At 48.7% G+C, this 21,267-nt stretch overlaps 1 protein-coding gene across 10 annotated transcripts in view; it reads left to right on the forward strand.

Moving 5' to 3' along the window:
* LOC306821305 (inositol hexakisphosphate and diphosphoinositol-pentakisphosphate kinase 1-like) overlaps positions 1 to 21,267 on the forward strand; it is a 37,992-nt gene that overhangs the window by 15,438 nt on the left and 1,287 nt on the right. The window contains exons 13-19 of one of the 10 annotated variants that reach the window (XM_079339636.1): positions 1 to 72; positions 5,394 to 5,519; positions 9,900 to 9,962; positions 17,860 to 17,919; positions 18,882 to 19,061; positions 20,859 to 20,996; positions 21,144 to 21,260. The exon at positions 1 to 72 is cut by the window's left edge and continues 22 nt beyond it. In XM_079339636.1, coding sequence (XP_079195762.1) covers positions 1 to 72; positions 5,394 to 5,519; positions 9,900 to 9,962; positions 17,860 to 17,919; positions 18,882 to 19,061; positions 20,859 to 20,996; positions 21,144 to 21,260 — 756 coding nt within the window. The remainder of the gene's footprint in view (positions 73 to 5,393; positions 5,520 to 9,899; positions 9,963 to 17,859; positions 17,920 to 18,881; positions 19,062 to 20,858; positions 20,997 to 21,143; positions 21,261 to 21,267) is intronic. The other 9 variants (XM_079339639.1, XM_079339638.1, XM_079339641.1 and 6 more) reach the window with 9 other exon arrangements.

Raw genomic sequence — 21,267 nt, forward strand, 5'->3', positions numbered from 1 at the left:
CGAAGGTCGGCAGCTATCGTCTGTTCTCGCTCTGCTCTCGTCAGTCTCCAGAGATGAAACAAAGTGGATTAGGTAGGTGTTACCTTGTTTCTGTGTGTGCGTGTTACTCTCCATTTATTAAAGTCTGTTTGACTCGAGGTGTTTCAGAACCACAGGACTGATCAACCACATTATCACTCAATCTTAATCAATCAACAAATCAATCTTTATTTGTTTAGCATCGATTCATAACAGGTTTTATCTGGAGGGGGGGTTGTTTGGGCAGGCCATCCTCACCAACAGTCCAGAGGAACCTAAGAGAGCTCAGGAGGTCCCAGAAAAAGGAGAGGTTAGAATATAAAGATAGAGACAAGCAGTAATAAGATATGAAAGCTGGGAGAGAGAGAGGGAGAGAGAGATCAGAGATCCTGGTGCCAGTTCCCCCGGTAGTCTAGACCTATAGCAGCAGAACTATGAGCTGGTCCTAAGCCAGCCCTAACTATAAGATTTATCAAAAAGAAAAGTTTGAAGTCTATTCTTAAAAGTACCTAGTGTGTCTGCCTCCCGGACCCCGACTGGTAGACGATTCCAAAGGAGCCTGATAACTAAAGGCTCTACCTCCCATAGTACTTTTAGAGACTATAGGCACCACGAGCAGGCCTGCATTCTGGGAACGTCATGTTCTTGATGGATAGTACGGTACAATTAACTCTTTAAGATAGGATGGTGCCTGACCGTTTAGAGCTTTGTAGGTGAGCAGAAGGATTTTAAATTCTATTCTAGATTTTATAGGGAGCCAATGGAGAGAAGCCAATACAGGAGTCATGTGGTCCCTTTTCCTAGTTCTAGTCAGAACACGAGCTGCAGCGTTTTGGACGAGTTGGAGGGTCTTTAGAGATTTACCATAGCACCCTGCTAAAATAGAATTACAGTAATCCAACCTGGAGGTAACAAATGCATGAACTAATTTTTCAGCATCATTTTGTGACAGGATCTGTCTGATCTTAGAGATATTACCAAGGTGAAAATAAGCTGTCCTTGAAATGTGTTTAATGTAGGAATCAAAGGACATATCCTGATCAAACAGAACTCCTAGGTTCCTAACAGTGGTACTAGAGGCTACGCTAATACTACTAAGGGCCGTCATATCATCAGAGAAAGTCTCTCTAAGGTTCTTAGGACCAATCACTATAACTTCAGTCTTGTCTGAGTTGAGCAGTAAGAAGTTTCTGGTCATCCAGGTCCTGATGTCCTTGAGGCTTCTAGTTTATGAAGCTGGTTGGTGTCTTCTGGCTTCATTGATATGTAGAGCTGAGTATCGTCTGCATAGCAATGAAAGTTCATGGAGTGTTTTCTCATAATACTACCTAGAGGAAGCATCTATAATGTAAAGAGAATCAGACCAAGCACTGATCCTTGAGGCACTCCATGACTAACTTTGGTCTACATAGAGGACTCATCATGAACACACTGAGACCTGTCTGATAAATAGGATCTAAACCAACTTAAAGCAGTCCCTGTAACTCCAAGTCATTGTTCTAGTCCCTGTAACTCCAAGTCATTGTTCTAGTCCCTGTAACTCCAAGTCATTGTTCTAGTCTCTGTAACTCCAAGTCATTGTTCTAGTCCCTGTAACTCCAAGTCATTGTTCTAGTCCCTGTAACTCCAAGTCATTGTTCTAGTCTCTGTAACTCCAAGTCATTGTTCTAGTCCCTGTAACTCCAAGTCATTGTTCTAGTCCCTGTAACTCCAAGTCATTGTTCTAGTCCCTGTAACTCCAAGTCATTGTTCTAGTCTCTGTATCTCCAAGTCATTGTTCTAGTCCCTGTAACTCCAAGTCATTGTTCTAGTCCCTGTAACTCCAAGTCATTGTTCTAGTCCCTGTAACTCCAAGTCATTGTTCAATCAATCAATCAATCAATCAATCTTTATTTATATAGCGTCAATTCATAACAGGCGTTATCTCAAGACACTTTACAAAAGCAGGTAAAGGACCTTACTGTTTGTCTGTTAACATTAACCAAAGAGCAGGTAACAAGACCATGCTCATTGTTATGTTTACATAAAGCAGGTAAAGGACCTTACTGATGGCTATGTTACAAGAGCTCAGCTTAATCCATCATAGAAGAACAAACTTCCTTTTAACAGGCAGAAATCTTCAGCAGACCCGGATCATGATGAACAGCCATCTGCTAAACTGAGCTGGGCTTTAACATGGGACAAGATGCAGAAAGAAGAATAGGATGGGATAGGTTGGGGGGGGGGATGTTTGGGCAGGCCATCCTCACCAACATTCCCAAGGAACCTAAGAGAGCTCAAGGAACCTAAGAGAGCTCAAAAGGAGAGGTTAGAATACAAAGATAGTGACAAGCTACTGCTTGTCACTATAGACATATCTTATTACTATAAGGTGAGAAAGCTGGGAGAGAAAGAGGGAGAGAGAGATCAGAGATCCTGGTGCCAGTTCCCCCGGTAGTCTAGGCCTATAGCAGCAGAACTATGAGCTGGTCCTAAGCCAGCCCTAACTATAAGATTTATCAAAAAGAAAAGTTTGAAGTCTATTCTTAAAAGTACCTAGTGTGTCTGCCTCCCGGACCCCGACTGGTAGACGATTCCAAAGGAGCCTGATAACTAAAGGCTCTACCTCCCATAGTACTTTTAGAGACTATAGGCACCACGAGCAGGCCTGCATTCTGGGAACGTCATGTTCTTGATGGATAGTACGGTACAATTAACTCTTTAAGATAGGATGGTGCCTGACCGTTTAGAGCTTTGTAGGTGAGCAGAAGGATTTTAAATTCTATTCTAGATTTTATAGGGAGCCGATGGAGAGAAGCCAATACAGGAGTCATGTGGTCCCTTTTCCTAGTTCTAGTCAGAACACGAGCTGCAGCATTTTGGACGAGTTGGAGGGTCTTTAGAGATTTACCATAGCACCCTGCTAAAATAGAATTACAGTAATCCAACCTGGAGGTAACAAATGCATGAACTAATTTTTCAGCATCATTTTGTGACAGGATCTGTCTGATCTTAGAGATATTACCAAGGTGAAAATAAGCTGTCCTTGAAATGTGTTTAATGTAGGAATCAAAGGACATATCCTGATCAAACAGAACTCCTAGGTTCCTAACAGTGGTACTAGAGGCTACGCTAATACTACTAAGGGCCGTCATATCATCAGAGAAAGTCTCTCTGAGGTTCTTAGGTCCAATCACTAGAACTTCAGTCTTGTCTGAGTTGAGCAGTAAGAAGTTTCTGGTCATCCAGGTCCTGATGTCCTTGAGACTTCTAGTTTATGAAGCTGGTTGGTGTCTTCTGGCTTCATTGATATGTAGAGCTGAGTATCGTCTGCATAGCAATGAAAGTTTATGGAGTGTTTCCTCATAATACTACCGAGAGGAAGCATCTATAATGTAAAGAGAATCAGACCAAGCACTGATCCTTGAGGAACTCCATGGCTAACTTTGGTCTACATAGAGGACTCATCATGAACACACTGAGACCTGTCTGATAAATAGGATCTAAACCAACTTAGAGCAGTCCCTGTAACTCCAAGTCATTGTTCTAGTCCCTGTAACTCCAAGTCATTGTTCTAGTCCCTGTAACTCCAAGTCATTGTTCTAGTCCCTGTAACTCCAAGTCATTGTTCTAGTCTCTGTAACTCCAAGTCATTGTTCTAGTGTCTGTATCTCCAAGTCATTGTTCTAGTCCCTGTAACTCCAAGTCATTGTTCTAGTCCCTGTAACTCCAAGTCCTTGTTCTAGTCTCTGTAACAGGATGTGATGGTCGATGGTGTCAGAAGCAGCAGTCAGATCTAACAGGACGAGCACAGATAGAAGTTCCCTGTCTGAGACTAACAGAAGATCATGTGTTACTCTAACTAGTCTAGTTCTATGCTAAACTCTAAATCCAGACTGGAACTCCTCTAACAGGCTGTTGTCATGGAGACAGTCACACAGCTGATTAGCTACCACTCTCTCTAAGATCTTGGAGATAAAAGGAAGGTTAGATATAGGTCTATAGTTAGCTAGAGTTCCTGAATCAAGAGTAGGCTTTTTAAGGAGCGGTTTAATTACAGCTACTTTAAATGACTGGGGTACATAACCTGCTGCTAAAGATATATTGATCATATCTAGTATGGAGCTGCTAACTAGTTCTTTAGTTCTGAGAGGTTAAATGGAGAAAAACAGTCGAGGTTAGTATCAGAATTTGGAACCGTTTCTGCTGTATCTGAATTATAGGAGGAATCTGCACTAAGTAAAGGTAGTAAGTTGGGTTAACCCTAAAAAAGCTGCTGAAATCATTACTGCTAAGGGCTAAAGGAATAGATGAATGAACTATGACTCTCTGTCAGCCTGGCTACAGTGCTGAAGAGGTATCTAGGGTTGTTTTTATTTCCTTCAATAAGAGACGAGTAATAGGCCGTGCGGGCCTGCCGTAGAGCTTTCAGCTCTCAGCCTGTCGTTAGCTTGACTCAAAGTTAGCCTGAGACAGCATTTCCAGCACGGAGACCGCCCCCTGCAGGGACACATGGGGGACTGCAGCGCCCCCTGCAGGGACACACGGGGGACTCCAGTGCCCCCTGCAGGGACACACGGGGGACTCCAGTGCCCCCTGCAGGGACACACGGGGGACTCCAGTGCCCCCTGCAGGGACACATGGGGGGCTCCGGCGCCCCCTGCAGGAATACGGGGGACTCCAGTGCCCCCTGCAGGAACACACGGCGGACTGCAGTGCCCCCTGCAGGGACACACGGGGGGCCCCGGCGCCCCCTGCAGGGACACACGGGGGACTCCAGCGCCCCCTGCAGGGACACGGGGGACTGCAGCGCCCCCTGCAGGGACACACGGGGGACTGCAGTGCCTCCTGCAGGGACACACGGGGGTCTCCAGTGCCCCCTGCAGGAACACACGGGGGACTGCAGTGCCTCCTGCAGGGACACACGGGGGTCTCCAGTGCCCCCTGCAGGGACACGGGGGACTGCAGTGCCTCCTGCAGGGACACACGGGGGTCTCCAGTGCCCCCTGCAGGGACACGGGGGACTCCAGCGCCCCCTGCAGGGACACACGGGGGTCTCCAGTGCCTCCTGCAGGGACACACGGGGGTCTCCAGCGCCCCCTGCAGGGACACATGGGGGACTCCGGCCCTCTGGTTCTTCTGTCAATAATATGATGTAATACAGGATGTTTACTGGATATAGAACCTGTTTATATGTATAACGAGTCACCACATGACTCTTTAATAGACTCATTTTTCAGTGTGTGTCCTCCTGTGAGGAGCACTCACACATGATGGTCTCTGGGTTTTGTCTTTCTACTCTATCTCTTTCTCTCTTACTGTCTCTTTCTCTTAAAGCGTGTTTGAGTAACAGCATGCTAAGTAGAGGTCACTAACCCCCCCCCCCCCCCCCGCAGGCTCTCAGTGTGCCGGCCTCTTCAGCACCACAGTCCTAGGTGGGTCTTCTAGCGCCCCTAACCTGCAGGACTACGCACGCGCACATCGCAAAAAATTCTCCACCGGCAGTCTGTCCTACAAAGACGGTACGTGTTTGAAACGGCGCTCCGCTTTACAAGGCTACAGCTGATCACGTGTTAGAGCTTTAACAGGCTGAGTTGTAGACAGGGTTACTATGGTTACAAGAGTCAGATAACAGCATCAGAAGAGTGAGAATGAGAGGCTCTAAATATGTTTTCTTTTATACGTAGGCTTTAAAGTTTTGATGCCATGGTCATGCTGCACGCCATGTTTTTCTTTTCCTTCTTCAAAATGCAGACTCTAAGCAAGAGGCTAAAAAAAGACTGAAGCAGACCATGAGCAAGACTTAAGTCAGACTCTGATCCAGACTTAAGTCAGACTCTGATCCAGACTTAAGTCAGACTCTGATCCAGACTTAAGTCAGACCATGAGCAAGACTTAAGTCAGACTCTGATCCAGACTTAAGTCAGACCATGAGCAAGACTTAAGTCAGACTCTGATCCAGACTTAAGTCAGACTCTGATCCAGACTTAAGTCAGACCATGAGCAAGACTTAAATCAGACTCTGATCCAGACTTAAGTCAGACTCTGATCCAGACTTCAGTCAGACCATGAGCAAGACTTAAGTCAGACTCTGATCCAGACTTAAGTCAGACTCTGATCCAGACTTCAGTCAGACCATGAGCAAGACTTAAGTCAGACTCTGATCCAGACTTAGGTCAGACTCTGATCCAGACTTAAGTCAGACTCTGATCCAGACTTCAGTCAGACCATGAGCAAGACTTAAGTCAGACTCTGATCCAGACTTAGGTCAGACTCTGATCCAGACTTAAGTCAGACTCTTTTCCAGACTTAAGTCAGACCATGAGCAAGACTTAAGTCAGACTCTGATCCAGACTTAAGTCAGACTCTGATCCAGACTTAAGTCAGACTCTTTTCCAGACTTAAGTCAGACCATGAGCAAGACTTAAGTCAGACTCTTTTCCAGACTTAAGTCAGACCATGAGCAAGACTTAAGTCAGACTCTGATCCACTACACTGATGACTTGAGACTTGCTCAGCTGTAGTAATAAGACTTAACCAGAAGAGACCATATAAGGACATGCTCCTCTGCAGCTCCTCCCTCTTGTCCTTATATGGTCACTTGGGCCTGCAGAAAAACAAGATGGTCTGATTTTCTGGTATCTTGCACTCCTTACTTCCTGTCTGTGGTGAAACAAGGACAGGAGACTTGACAGATGGATTGTTTTCAGAGAGCTCAGAGTATCATAATGCAGATAGATAGATTATTGATCCCGAGGGAAATACATGCAGACTGTAGAAGAGGTCCTGAGTGTCTTCAGTCTGAGTCTGACAAGTGTGTGAGAGCTTCATGATGTGATCGTTGATATTAGAGCTTTTTCAGCTGTCTCTGAGCCTGTCTCTGAGCCGGTCTCTGCATGCAGCTTGAGCCTGTCTCTGAGCCTGTCTCTGAGCCGGTCTCTGCATGCAGCTGTCTCTGAGCCTGTCTCTGAGCCGGTCTCTGCATGCAGCTGTCTCTGAGCCTGTCTCTGAGCCTGTCTCTGAGCCTGTCTCTGAGCCTGTCTCTGCATGCAGCTGTCTCTGAGCCTGTCTCTGAGCCTGTCTCTGCATGCAGCTGTCTCTGAGCCTGTCTCTGCATGCAGCTGTCTCTGAGCCTGTCTCTGAGCCTGTCTCTGAGCCTGTCTCTGCATGCAGCTGTCTCTGAGTCTGTCTCTGAGCCTGTCTCTGAGCCTGTCTCTGAGCCTGTCTCTGCATGCAGCTGTCTCTGAGCCTGTCTCTGAGCCTGTCTCTGAGCCTGTCTCTGCATGCAGCTGTCTCTGAGTCTGTCTCTGAGCCTGTCTCTGAGCCTGTCTCTGAGCCTGTCTCTGCATGCAGCTGTCTCTGAGTCTGTCTCGAGCCTGTCTCTGAGCCTGTCTCTGAGCCGGTCTCTGCATGCAGCTGTCTCTGAGCCTGTCTCTGAGCCTGTCTCTGAGCCTGTCTCTGCATGCAGCTGTCTCTGAGCCTGTCTCTGCATGCAGCTGTCTCTGAGCCTGTCTCTGAGCCTGTCTCTGCATGCAGCTGTCTCTGAGTCTGTCTCTGAGCCTGTCTCTGAGCCTGTCTCTGAGTCTGTCTCTGAGGCTGTCTCTGCATGCAGCTGTCTCTGAGTCTGTCTCTGAGCCTGTCTCTGCATGAAGCTGTCTCTGAGTCTGTCTCTGAGTCTGTCTCTGAGTCTGTCTCTGCATGCAGCTGTCTCTGAGTCTGTCTCTGCATGCAGCTGTCTCTGAGTCTGTCTCTGAGCCTGTCTCTGAGTCTGTCTCTGAGCCTGTCTCTGAGTCTGTCTCTGAGCCTGTCTCTGCATGAAGCTGTCTCTGAGTCTGTCTCTGAGCCTGTCTCTGAGTCTGTCTCTGCATGCAGCTGTCTCTGAGTCTGTCTCTGAGCCTGTCTCTGAGTCTGTCTCTGCATGCAGCTGTCTCTGAGCCTGTCTCTGAGCCTGTCTCTGCATGAAGCTGTCTCTGAGCCTGTCTCTGAGCCTGTCTCTGAGCCTGTCTCTGCATGAAGCTGTCTCTGAGCCTGTCTCTGAGCCTGTCTCTGAGCCTGTCTCTGCATGAAGCTGTCTCTGAGCCTGTCTCTGAGCCTGTCTCTGCATGCTGAGCTGTGTAAGGCAGTTGGTTAGCAGAGTTATCGATGGATAGTAATCAGTCCAGTGTGCAGGACAGGTCTCACAGTGCAGGACAGGTCTCACAGTGCAGGACAGGTCTCACAGTGTAGGACAGGTCTCACAGTGCAGGACAGGTCTCACAGTGCAGGACAGGTCTCACAGTGCAGGACAGGTCTCACAGTGTAGGACAGGTCTCACAGTGCAGGACAGGTCTCACAGTGCAGGACAGGTCTCACAGTGCAGGACAGGTCTCACAGTGCAGGACGGGTCTCACAGTGCAGGACAGGTCTCACAGTGCAGGACAGGTCTCACAGTGCAGGACAGGTCTCACAGTGCAGGACAGGTCTCACAGTGCAGGACAGGTCTCACAGTGCAGGACAGCTCCTCTTCATGCTGTCAGCCTCACATGTTTCTGAAAGCTTCTTATAATGATTGTTCAGAACCTGTGCATGTATTATGACGTGAACATGTCCGTTACCTGCCCCCCCCCCCCATCATCATCATCATCATCATCATCATCATCATCATCATGACCCTCCCATGTGTTAGTGTTTATCATCATGGCAGCACTGAGCATCCTGTTCCATGTGTGATCCTCTCTTTCTGTCCCTTCCTCCTGATTCTATAGAAGTCAGACACGCCCATCGTCTGGTCTTATCCACCAGCTTCAGTCTAAGTTATACTTCTGCGTTGTGTTGACGGAGGTTGATGATAATGTCCAAGAACATTTGCAACGTTTGTGTGTTGGAGAGGAACGAATGCAACGAAGAATGCAGGCGAACTTCTGCAGACAGTCGAGACAGCACACAAACATTAGCAGTGTGAAGGTGCGTCGTGCATGAACCCAACGTTCGACCGCTTTGACCTCTCCAACAAAGAATACAGCCAAACGTCTGCTCACTTTCTCTTTTGCACTAAAACAGTGGCAATGTTTGCCAGTATTTCCTGTTGCCAATGTTTTTGTTCAGGACTTTTCCTGCCCTGTTTGAGCATTAAAAACAATAAAGTGTCTATTACTGTGTAGGGCTTACATTTTAGTTGTCATGGTATCAAACGGGTATCAGACTATCCGTCACTGAGGATAAAAACAGAGACATAGGTTGAATATTTGACCACACTTAAATAAATATTTTATCTTTATCCTCTGACAGGTTTTGACTTCCCGTTGTTTTTAGCTATAATTTATGTCTTAATTATTATTCTGAAATCGAGGGTTTAAAGTTCCATCCAAACTCGGCCCTGATGTCGGTGCTCATTTTGTCAGCTAGGTGTCACTGTGGTATCATACAGTCACATGCTGTGGGTCTGTGTCCTCCATCTTGTTCCAGCTCACATGAAGCTTGTGGTGGTGATGCAGTGGTTCATGTCGCTTTGTTTCAGTGCATGCTCCTCTGTGAGGACGCTCATTTTATTTTCTGCCATGATGGCCCTCCTTAATGCTGCTCAGGTGTTTCATGGTCATCTGAGTGATGACGCTGAGCCTGGCGGCGTGTTGTTCATGAGCTCGTTAAGCAGTTAGAGGACAGGAAGGCACAGGTCTGGTTGGTTTCTCAGGTTTGATATTTCTTTTGATGTTCTTTAATTTCAACATGTCACTTCACTTTGTCATGAGAAGATGTCCCACCATGTGTTGCCCCACAGCCATCTTTGAAACGTGTTCACGTATGTGAGTGTTAGCAGAAGCTTCAGGCACAAAGTGATCAGAGCAGGGGGAAGATCAAACATGACAGACAGACTGTCACTGTGACTCTTAGTAACTCCAGTGATTTTTGTTTTATTTCCTCAGAGTTGTTGTCTATGCCGGCAGTAAAACGATTTTCTGTGTCGTTTGCAAAGTATCCGACTAATGGTACGTCTGCTTCTTTCAAGTATTTCTCCACCTCACCTCCCTTTTGTCTGCATGTCTTCAATCTGTTCTTTTTGGACCTTGGGTTGTTGTTTTTGTTTTTTCCACATATCCTCCAGCATCCAGGTTAACGTTCTATTTATTTCTAAAAAACATTTTTTTACCCATATGCTTTGGACTCTTACTTTCCTAACACTATTTGACATTCTCTTCTAACCAGGGTTCCCATCTCTCATTGGCTGTCAGTAACATCATGTCAGAGTCACAGTGGGCCTCAGACAGAGTCACAGTAAGGCCTCAGACAGAGTCACAGTAAGGCCTCAGACAGAGTCACAGTAAGGCCTCAGACAGAGTCACAGTAAGGCCTCAGACAGAGTCACAGTAAGGCCTCAGACAGAGTCACAGTAAGGCCTCAGACAGAGTCACAGTAAGGCCTCAGACGGAGTCACAGTAAGGCCTCAGACAGAGTCACAGTAAGGCCTCAGACAGAGTCACAGTGGGCCTCAGACAGAGTCACAGTGGGGCCTCAGACGGAGTCACAGTAAGGCCTCAGACAGAGTCACAGTGGGGCCTCAGACGGAGTCACAGTAAGGCCTCAGACAGAGTCACAGTAAGGCCTCAGACAGAGTCACAGTAAGGCCTCAGACAGAGTCACAGTGGGGCTCAGACAGAGTCACAGTGGGGCTCAGACAGAGTCACAGTAAGGCCTCAGACAGAGTCACAGTGGGGCTCAGACAGAGTCACAGTAAGGCCTCAGACAGAGTCACAGTAAGGCCTCAGACAGAGTCACAGTGGGGCTCAGACAGAGTCACAGTAAGGCCTCAGACAGAGTCACAGTGGGCCTCAGACAGAGTCACAGTGGGCCTCAGACAGAGTCACAGTAAGGCCTCAGACAGAGTCACAGTGGGGCTCAGACAGAGTCACAGTGGGCCTCAGACAGAGTCACAGTGGGGCTCAGACAGAGTCACAGTGGGGCTCAGACAGAGTCACAGTAAGGCCTCAGACAGAGTCACAGTAAGGCCTCAGACAGAGTCACAGTAAGGCCTCAGACAGAGTCACAGTAAGGCCTCAGACAGAGTCACAGTAAGGCCTCAGACAGAGTCACAGTAAGGCCTCAGACAGAGTCACAGTAAGGCCTCAGACAGAGTCACAGTGGGGCTCAGACAGAGTCACAGTGGGGCTCAGACAGAGTCACAGTGGGGCTCAGACAGAGTCACAGTAAGGCCTCAGACAGAGTCACAGTAAGGCCTCAGACAGAGTCACAGTGGGGCTCAGACAGAGTCACAGTGGGGCTCAGACAGAGTCACAGTGGGGCTCAGACAGAGTCACAGTAAGGCCTCAGACAGAGTCACAGTAAGGCCTCAGACAGAGTCACAGTAAGGCCTCAGACAGAGTCACAGTAAGGCCTCAGACAGAGTCACAGTGGGCCTCAGACAGAGTCACAGTAAGGCCTCAGACAGAGTCACAGTGGGGCTCAGACAGAGTCACAGTGGGGCTCAGACAGAGTCACAGTAAGGCCTCAGACAGAGTCACAGTAAGGCCTCAGACAGAGTCACAGTGGGGCTCAGACAGAGTCACAGTGGGCCTCAGACAGAGTCACAGTGGGGCTCAGACAGAGTCACAGTGGGGCTCAGACAGAGTCACAGTAAGGCCTCAGACAGAGTCACAGTAAGGCCTCAGACAGAGTCACAGTGGGGCTCAGACAGAGTCACAGTGGGGCTCAGACAGAGTCACAGTGGGGCTCAGACAGAGTCACAGTAAGGCCTCAGACAGAGTCACAGTGGGGCTCAGACAGAGTCACAGTAAGGCCTCAGACAGAGTCACAGTAAGGCCTCAGACAGAGTCACAGTGGGGCTCAGACAGAGTCACAGTAAGGCCTCAGACAGAGTCACAGTGGGCCTCAGACAGAGTCACAGTGGGCCTCAGACAGAGTCACAGTAAGGCCTCAGACAGAGTCACAGTAAGGCCTCAGACAGAGTCACAGTAAGGCCTCAGACAGAGTCACAGTAAGGCCTCAGACAGAGTCACAGTGGGGCTCAGACAGAGTCACAGTAAGGCCTCAGACGGAGTCACAGTAAGGCCTCAGACAGAGTCACAGTAAGGCCTCAGACAGAGTCACAGTAAGGCCTCAGACAGAGTCACAGTGGGCCTCAGACAGTCACAGTGGGCCTCAGACAGAGTCACAGTGGGGCTCAGACAGAGTCACAGTAAGGCCTCAGACAGAGTCACAGTAAGGCCTCAGACAGAGTCACAGTGGGCCTCAGACAGAGTCACAGTAAGGCCTCAGACAGAGTCACAGTGGGGCTCAGACAGAGTCACAGTGGGGCCTCAGACAGAGTCACAGTGGGGCTCAGACAGAGTCACAGTAAGGCCTCAGACAGAGTCACAGTGGGGCTCAGACAGAGTCACAGTGGGGCTCAGACAGAGTCACAGTAAGGCCTCAGACAGAGTCACAGTAAGGCCTCAGACAGAGTCACAGTGGGGCTCAGACAGAGTCACAGTAAGGGCTCAGACAGAGTCACAGTGGGCCTCAGACAGAGTCACAGTGGGGCTCAGACAGAGTCACAGTGGGCCTCAGACAGAGTCACAGTAAGGCCTCAGACAGAGTCACAGTAAGGCCTCAGACAGAGTCACAGTGGGGCTCAGACAGAGTCACAGTGGGGCTCAGACAGAGTCACAGTAAGGCCTCAGACAGAGTCACAGTGGGGCTCAGACAGAGTCACAGTGGGGCTCAGACAGAGTCACAGTAAGGCCTCAGACAGAGTCACAGTGGGGCTCAGACAGAGTCACAGTGGGGCTCAGACAGAGTCACAGTAAGGCCTCAGACAGAGTCACAGTAAGGCCTCAGACAGAGTCACAGTGGGGCTCAGACAGAGTCACAGTGGGGCTCAGACAGAGTCACAGTAAGGCCTCAGACAGAGTCACAGTGGGGCTCAGACAGAGTCACAGTGGGGCTCAGACAGAGTCACAGTGGGGCTCAGACAGAGTCACAGTAAGGCCTCAGACAGAGTCACAGTGGGGCTCAGACAGAGTCACAGTGGGGCTCAGACAGAGTCACAGTAAGGCCTCAGACAGAGTCACAGTGGGGCTCAGACAGAGTCACAGTGGGGCTCAGACAGAGTCACAGTGGGGCCTCAGACAGAGTCACAGTGGGGCTCACGAGTAAAACAAGCAACTGACACTCTTAAAACTTGAGACAGCTGAGTCACATTAAGACTCCTGACACATGTCAAACATGAGAGACACACAAGACCTTTAATACCTATGACACATGGGACAACTTAGATACCTGAGACACATGAGATGGAGACACTGTAGATACCTGAGACACATGAGATGGAGACACATGAGATGGAGACACTGTAGATACCTGAGACACATGAGATGGAGTCACATGAGATGGAGACACTGTAGATACCTGAGACACATGAGATGGAGACACATGAGATGGAGACACTGTAGATACCTGAGACACATGAGATGGAGACACATGAGATGGAGACACTGTAGATACCTGAGACACATGAGATGGAGACACATGAGATGGAGACACTGTAGATACCTGAGACACATGAGATGGAGTCACATGAGATGGAGACACTGTAGATACCTGAGACACATGAGATGGAGACACATGAGATGGAGACACTGTAGATACCTGAGTCACATGAGATGGAGACACATGAGATGGAGACACTGTAGATACCTGAGTCACATGAGATGGAGACACTGTAGATACCTGAGTCACATGAGATGGAGACACTGTAGATACCTGAGTCACATGAGATGGAGACACTGTAGATACCTGAGTCACATGAGATGGAGACACTGTAGATACCTGAGTCACATGAGATGGAGACACATGAGATGGAGACACATGAGATGGAGACACATGAGATGGAGACACATGAGATGGAGACACATGAGATGGAGACACTGTAGATACCTGAGTCACATGAGATGGAGTCACATGAGATGGAGACACATGAGATGGAGACACATGAGATGGAGACACATGAGATGGAGACACATGAGACAGTGTCAGCTGGACTCCCTGTTGTGACTTTTAAACAAACTTAGAAACATCCTTTAAATACCTTTTTATTTTTTGAGACAAGTGATGTCCATGATTTTTACGGACAAGACCAATGTGTTTAATAGAGAAGTTCAAAGGTCTCCAACTGTTCATGTGTCGCAAAAGAAATAAAGCAGCTTCATGATGGGAACCCTGTTTAACATCATGTAAATATTCACCATGACCTGAGACCTCACTTCTCTAATCTGCACAGAGCAGATGTGAGTGAGATAGATCCAGTAATGACATTAATACATCCTTGATGGCTCATGTTCAAACACCAGCACATTCATGTCGAACCCTTCATCTGCCCTCAGCTCCACGATGAGAACTGAATCTTTTTTCAAAGCTTGGATCCTGGCAGACAAATAGACGAAGGGCTCAAACACGGTGTAGGTCTGTCATGTCTGTCCATCACACACGTGCCCTCAAATCATCATCACGCAGTGTGTCTGATCAATAATCACACTCAAGTTTGTTCGGAGAGTTTGAGACTTGAAACAACACATGAACAATGTTTATGCTGCTCTCTGAGTCTGATGGTCTCTGAGTCTGATGGTCTCTGAGTTACAAAGTCTGATGGTCTCTGAGTCTCATGGTCTCTTAGTCTGATGGTCTCTGAGTCTGATGGTCTCTGAGTCACTGAGTCTGATGGTCTCTGAGTCTGATGGTATCTGAGTCTGATGGTCTCTGAGTCTGATGGTCTCTGAGTCTGATGGTCTCTGAGTCTGATGGTCTCCGAGTCACTGAGTCTGATGGTCTGTGAGTCTGATGGTCTCTGAGTTACTAAGTCTGATGGTCTCTGAGTCTGATGGTCTCTGAGTCACTGAGTCTGATGGTCTCTGAGTCACTGAGTCTGATGGTCTCTGAGTCACTGAGTCTGATGGTCTCTGAGTCTGATGGTCTCTGAGTCACTAAGTCTGATGGTCTCTGAGTCACTAAGTCTGATGGTCTCTGAGTCACTAAGTCTGATGGTCTCTGAGTCACTGAGTCTGATGGTCTCTGAGTCACTGAGTCTGATGGTCTCTGAGTCACTAAGTCTGATGGTCACTGAGTCATTAAGTCTGATGGTCTCTGAGTCTGATGGTCTCTGAGTCTCATGGTCTCTGAGTCTGATGGTCTCTGAGTCACTGAGTCTGATGGTCTCTGAGTCACTGAGTCTGATGGTCTCTGAGTCACTAAGTCTGATGGTCACTGAGTCTGATGGTGTCTGAGTCTGATGGTCTCTGAGTCTGATGGTCTCTGAGTCTGATGGTCTCCGAGTCACTGAGTCTGATGGTGTCTGAGTCTGATGGTCTCCGAGTCACTGAGTCTGATGGTCTCTGAGTCTGATGGTCTCTGAGTCTCATGGTCACTGAGTCTGATGGTCTCTGAGTCACTGAGTCTGATGGTCTCTGAGTCTGATGGTCTCTGAGTCACTGAGTCTGATGGTCTCTGAGTCACTGAGTCTGATGGTCTCCGAGTCACTGAGTCTGATGGTCTCCGAGTCACTGAGTCTGATGGTCTCCGAGTCACTGAGTCTGATGGTCTCTGAGTCACTGAGTCTGATGGTGTCTGAGTCTGATGGTCTCTTGAGTCTGATGGTCTCCGAGTCACTGAGTCTGATGGTCTCTGAGTCACTGAGTCTGATGGTCTCTGAGTCACTGAGTCTGATGGTGTCTGAGTCTGATGGTCTCTGAGTCTGATGGTCTCCGAGTCACTGAGTCTGATGGTCTCTGAGTCACTGAGCCCGATGGTGTCTGAGTCTGATGGTCTCTGAGTCTGATGGTCTCCGAGTCACTGAGTCTGATGGTGTCTGAGTGTGATGGTCTCTGAGTCTGATGGTCTCCGAGTCACTGAGTCTGATGGTCTCTGAGTCACTGAGTCTGATGGTCTCTGAGTCTGATGGTCTCTGAGTCACTAAGTCTGATGGTCTCTGAGTCACTAAGTCTGATGGTCTCTGAGTCACTAAGTCTGATGGTCTCTGAGTCACTGAGTCTGATGGTCTCTGAGTCACTGAGTCTGATGGTCTCTGAGTCACTAAGTCTGATGGTCACTGAGTCATTAAGTCTGATGGTCTCTGAGTCTGATGGTCTCTGAGTCTGATGGTCTCTGAGTCTGATGGTCTCTGAGTCACTAAGTCTGATGGTGTCTGAGTCTGATGGTCTCTGAGTCACTAAGTCTGATTTTCTCTGAGTCACTAAGTCTGATGGTCTCTGATTCTGATGGTCTCTGAGTCACTGAGTCTGATGGTGTCTGAGTCTGATGGTGTCTGAGTCTGATGGTCTCTGAGTCACTGAGTCTGATGGTGTCTGAGTCTGATGGTCTCTGAGTCTGATGGTGTCTGAGTCACTGAGTCTGATGGTCTCTGAGTCTGATGGTGTCTGAGTCTGATGGTCTCTGAGTCACTGAGTCTGATGGTCTCTGAGTCACTGAGTCTGATGGTGTCTGAGTCTGATGGTCTCTGAGTCTGATGGTGTCTGAGTCACTGAGTCTGATGGTCTCTGAGTCTGATGGTGTCTGAGTCTGATGGTCTCTGAGTCTGATGGTGTCTGAGTCACTGAGTCTGATGGTCTCTGAGTCTGATGGTGTCTGAGTCTGATGGTCTCTGAGTCTGATGGTCTCTGTGAGGCTGAGGTTGTTGTTGGAAGTCCTATACACCTGATTTTGGGTCATTTATTGTTTTTGATTATCAACCACTGATGGCAAACACTCGTACACGGAGATTGGCAATGTAAATATATATATTTATATATTTGTGTTAATTAAAAACAGAAAATATCCAATAAAAGATATCACTGGCAACTTTTGACATGCGTTGAACACAAGTTTATCCACAATTTTAGTTTCATTCATTCCTACACACTTGGATGTGTGTAGGAAACTTTGGCCCTGATGTTGTCCGATTTTACCATGTGCAGGACTTTACCTGCATTCTTTTGTTGCATCCATTGCTCACCTACGCACAACAGTTGGCAGTATGTTTGGGAGCTCTGTTGATGTAAAAGTAATTATACTGGCCCTTTAAGATCATAGCATGTAGACACGTTAGAGGTTTAAAAAGATGGTACTGGCCCTTTAAGATCATACCATGTAGACACGTTAGAGGTTTAAAAAGATGGTACTGGCCCTTTAAGATCATAGCATGTAGACACGTTAGAGGTTTAAAAAGATGGTACTGGCCCTTTAAGATCATAGCATGTAGACACGTTGGAGGTTTAAAAAGATGGTACTGGCCCTTTAAGATGATGTCATGTAGACACCTTAGAGGTTTAAAAAGGTGGTACTGGCCCTTTAAGATCATAGCATGTAGACACGTTAGAGGTTTAAAAAGATGGTACTGGCCCTTTAAGATCATAGCATGTAGACACGTTAGAGGTTTAAAAAGGTGGTACTGGCCCTTTAAGATCATAGCATGTAGACACCTTAGAGGTTTAAAAAGGTGGTACTGGCCCTTTAAAATCATAGCATGTAGACACGTTAGAGGTTTAAAAAGGTGGTACTGGCCCTTTAAGATGATGTCATGTAGACACCTTAGAGGTTTAAAAAGGTGGTACTGGCCCTTTAAAATCATACCATGTAGACACATTAGAAGTTTAAAAAGGTGGTACTGGCCCTTTAAGATGATGTCATGTAGACACGTTAGAAGTTTAAAAAGGTGGTACTGGCCCTTTAAAATCATACCATGTAGACACGTTAGAAGTTTAAAAAGGTGGTACTGGCCCTTTAAAATCATACCATGTAGACACGTTAGAAGTTTAAAAAGGTGGTACTGGCCCTTTAAGATCATAGCATGTAAAATAGTGTTTTTAAGTGTTTATTTCTTACGTATATTTTTCACCTCAGGAACTAAAGATGACACATCCACTGCAGCAGTAGCTCCACCTGTGTGGTGCACTGCCAAAGGTATGACCCCGCCCCCTGATGGAGTGTGCGTGTGCTGTGAGTGTCCAGCTGCAGTGTTTATAATCAGTCACCTTCTCAGGTAGATTCCTGTCAGATTGATCTGCACACTAACAACTGACAGAGTTGACCTTTGACCCACACAGCTCAGCGTCCACAGGCTGACACACGTTTGCTCCTGAGTGGTTTTAATAACAGATTACATTTACATTTTTGGATGTGGGACAGATAATACACACACACACACACACACACACACACACACACACACACACACACACACACACACACTGCACACACACACACACACACACACACTGCACACCTCTGAAGTTACTCCTGTGATGCTGCTCCTCCTCCTCATCTCTTCTGTCTGTTCCTCCTCTTCTCCTGTATCCCTCCTCCTCCTCCTCCTCATCTGTCTGTTCCTCCTCCTCCTCCTCTTCCTCATCTTTCTGTTCCTCCTCTCCTCCTGTATCCCTCCTCCTCCTCCTCATCTGTCTGTTCCTCCTCCCCCTCCTCCTCCTCCTCATCTGTCTGTTCCTCCTCTCCTCCTGTATCCCTCCTCCTCCTCATCTGTCTGTTCCTCCTCCCCCTCCTCCTCCTCCTCATCTGTCTGTTCCTCCTCATCTGTCTGTTCCTCCTCCTCCTCCTCCTCCTCATCTGTCTGTTCCTCCTCATCTGTCTGTTCCTCCTCATCTGTCTGTTCCTCCTCCTCCTCCTCCTCCTCCTCATCTGTCTGTTCCTCCTCATCTGTCTGTTCCTCCTCTCCTCCTGTATCCCTCCTCCTCATCTGTTCTGTCTGTTCCTCCTCTCCTCCTGTATCCCTCCTCCTCCTCCTCATCTGTCTGTTCCTCCTCCCCCTCCTCCTCTTCCTCATCTGTCTGTTCCTCCTCTCCTCCTGTATCCCTCCTCCTCCTCTTCTACTTTCGGTCCTCCCTCCTCCTCCTCCTCCTCCTCCTCAGAGCCCCTGGAGGAGCACCATGTGGCTCAGTTGTTGAGGCGTTTCTCCTCAGACCTCAGCCTGGGTGGTCACCTCTCTCTGGATGGAGCTCTGGCTCATCACCTCCATCAGTGCTCCTACCACCTGCGCCTCCTCAGAAACTGGCTCATCTCGGGCCAGGAGCCCGTAGAGTACCTCCACGGTCAGCCCGGCCCCGCCCTCCTCCTCCTCCTCCTCGTGCTCGTCGCTCCTGTCTAACACAGCTCAGGGTTCATGGTGCATGCTGAGTGCTGTGTACAAACATCCAGAGAGAACCACTGACACTTTGCCACTTTGTCTGCTCAGGGTTTCCGTAGCTTCAGGAGTTCTCTTATCCTGAACCAAACAACCCCCCAAACCCAAAGGTCAAAGGTTAAGGACCAAAAATAGTCTCTCCAGGCCGATTCATGAAACATAGATTCAGATATTTGACTCCAAACCGGGTTTGAACAGGACCAGTTAAAGATTCTGATAGCTGCTTGATACCATGACAACAGTGTCTAAGCTAACGTAAGCTAACGTAAGCTAACGTAAGCTAACGTGTGGAGAACCAACTGTAGAGGATGTTCAGCATGTGTTTGTGCTTTACTATCTCACACACACACACACACACACACACACACACACACACACACACACACACACACACACACACACACAACACACACACAAACACACACACACACACACAAACACACACACACACACACACACACACACACACACACACACACACACACACACACACACACACAAACACAAACACACAAACACGCACGCAGCATCTTGTCTGCATCCGGCTGACTCAGCTGCTCATCATTAAACTCTGACTGGACTCTTTAGGTGCATGCCCTGTGTGATCGGGTCAGGCGTGCCCTGGTTGTGGACTAACAGGGTGAGGGTCAGGCGTGCCCTGGTTGTGGACTAACAGGGTGAGGGTCAGGCGTGCCCTGGTTGTGGACTAACAGGGTGAGGGTCAGGCGTGCCCTGGTTGTGGACTAACAGGTTGAGGGTCAGGCGTGCCCTGGTTGTGGACTAACAGGTTGAGTGTCAGCCGTACCCTGGTTGTGGACTAACAGGGTGAGGGTCAGGCGTGCCCTGGTTGTGGACTAACAGGTTGAGGTCAGGCGAGCCCTGGTTGTGGACTAACAGGTTGAGGTCAGGCGTGCCCTGGTTGTGGACTAACAGGTTGAGGTCAGGCGTGCCCAGGTTGTGGACTAACAGGTTGAGTGTCAGGCGTGCCCTGGTTGTGGACTAACAGGTTGAGGGTCAGGCGTGCCCTGGTTGTGGACTAACAGGTTGAGGGCCAGGCGTGCCCTGGTTGTGGACTAACAGGTTGAGGGTCAGGCGTGCCCTGGTTTTGGACTAACAGGGTGAGGGTCAGGCGTGCCCTGGTTGTGGACTAATAGGGTGAGGTGTGCCCTGGTTGTGGACTAACAGGTTGAGGGTCAGGTGTGCCCTGGTTGTGGACTAACAGGTTGAGGTGTGCCCTGGTTTTGGACTAATAGGGTGAGGTGTGCCCTGGTTGTGGACTAACAGATTGAGGGTCAGGCGTGCCCTGATTGTGGACTAACAGGTTGAGGGTCAGGCGTGCCCTGGTTGTGGACTAACAGGTTGAGGGTCAGGCGTGCCCTGGTTTTGGACTAACAGGTTGAGGGCCAGGCGTGCCCTGGTTTTGGACTAACAGGTTGAGGGTCAGGCGTGCCCTGGTTGTGGACTAACAGGTTGAGGGTCAGGCGTGCCCTGGTTTTGGACTAACAGGTTGAGGGTCAGGCGTGCCCTGGTTGTGGACTAACAGGTTGAGGGTCAGGCGTGCCCTGGTTGTGGACTAACAGGTTGAGGGTCAGGCGTGCCCTGGTTTTGGACTAACAGGTTGAGGGTCAGGCGTGCCCTGGTTTTGGACTAACAGGGTGAGGTGTGTCAGTCTGTGATGTGTTTGCTTCCTCTCTGTCCTCTGCAGGATTTGAAGGCTGCTCCATGGTGCCGTCCATCTATCCTCTGGAGACTCTGCACAACTCGCTGTCGCTCAAACAGGTCAACGAGTTCCTGGCCGGCGTGTGTGACAGCGCTGGAGACCCCCACACGAGGACCAGCAGAGGTCAGACACACGTGTTTTATAAGGATACAATCTCATTTATTTAGTTTGTCTGAAGAAATGACCGGACACGGGCGGCCTAGGGTTTGTCATTGTGTTGCCATGGTAACGAACGGGTATCGTGTTACTGTGTCGTGTTTCTATCTGCAGCTCTGTCGGCCATGTTCGACTCACACAACCAGCCGTCTGTGGACTCGTACATCCCTCAGAGAGTCCTGTCCTCCTCCTCCATCTCACTCAGATCTCGCTCCGACAGGCCGCCGTGGTGTGAGTG

The sequence above is a fragment of the Symphodus melops genome (assembly GCF_947650265.1).
Source record: "Symphodus melops genome assembly, chromosome: 3".
NCBI lineage: Eukaryota > Metazoa > Chordata > Actinopteri > Labriformes > Labridae > Symphodus > Symphodus melops.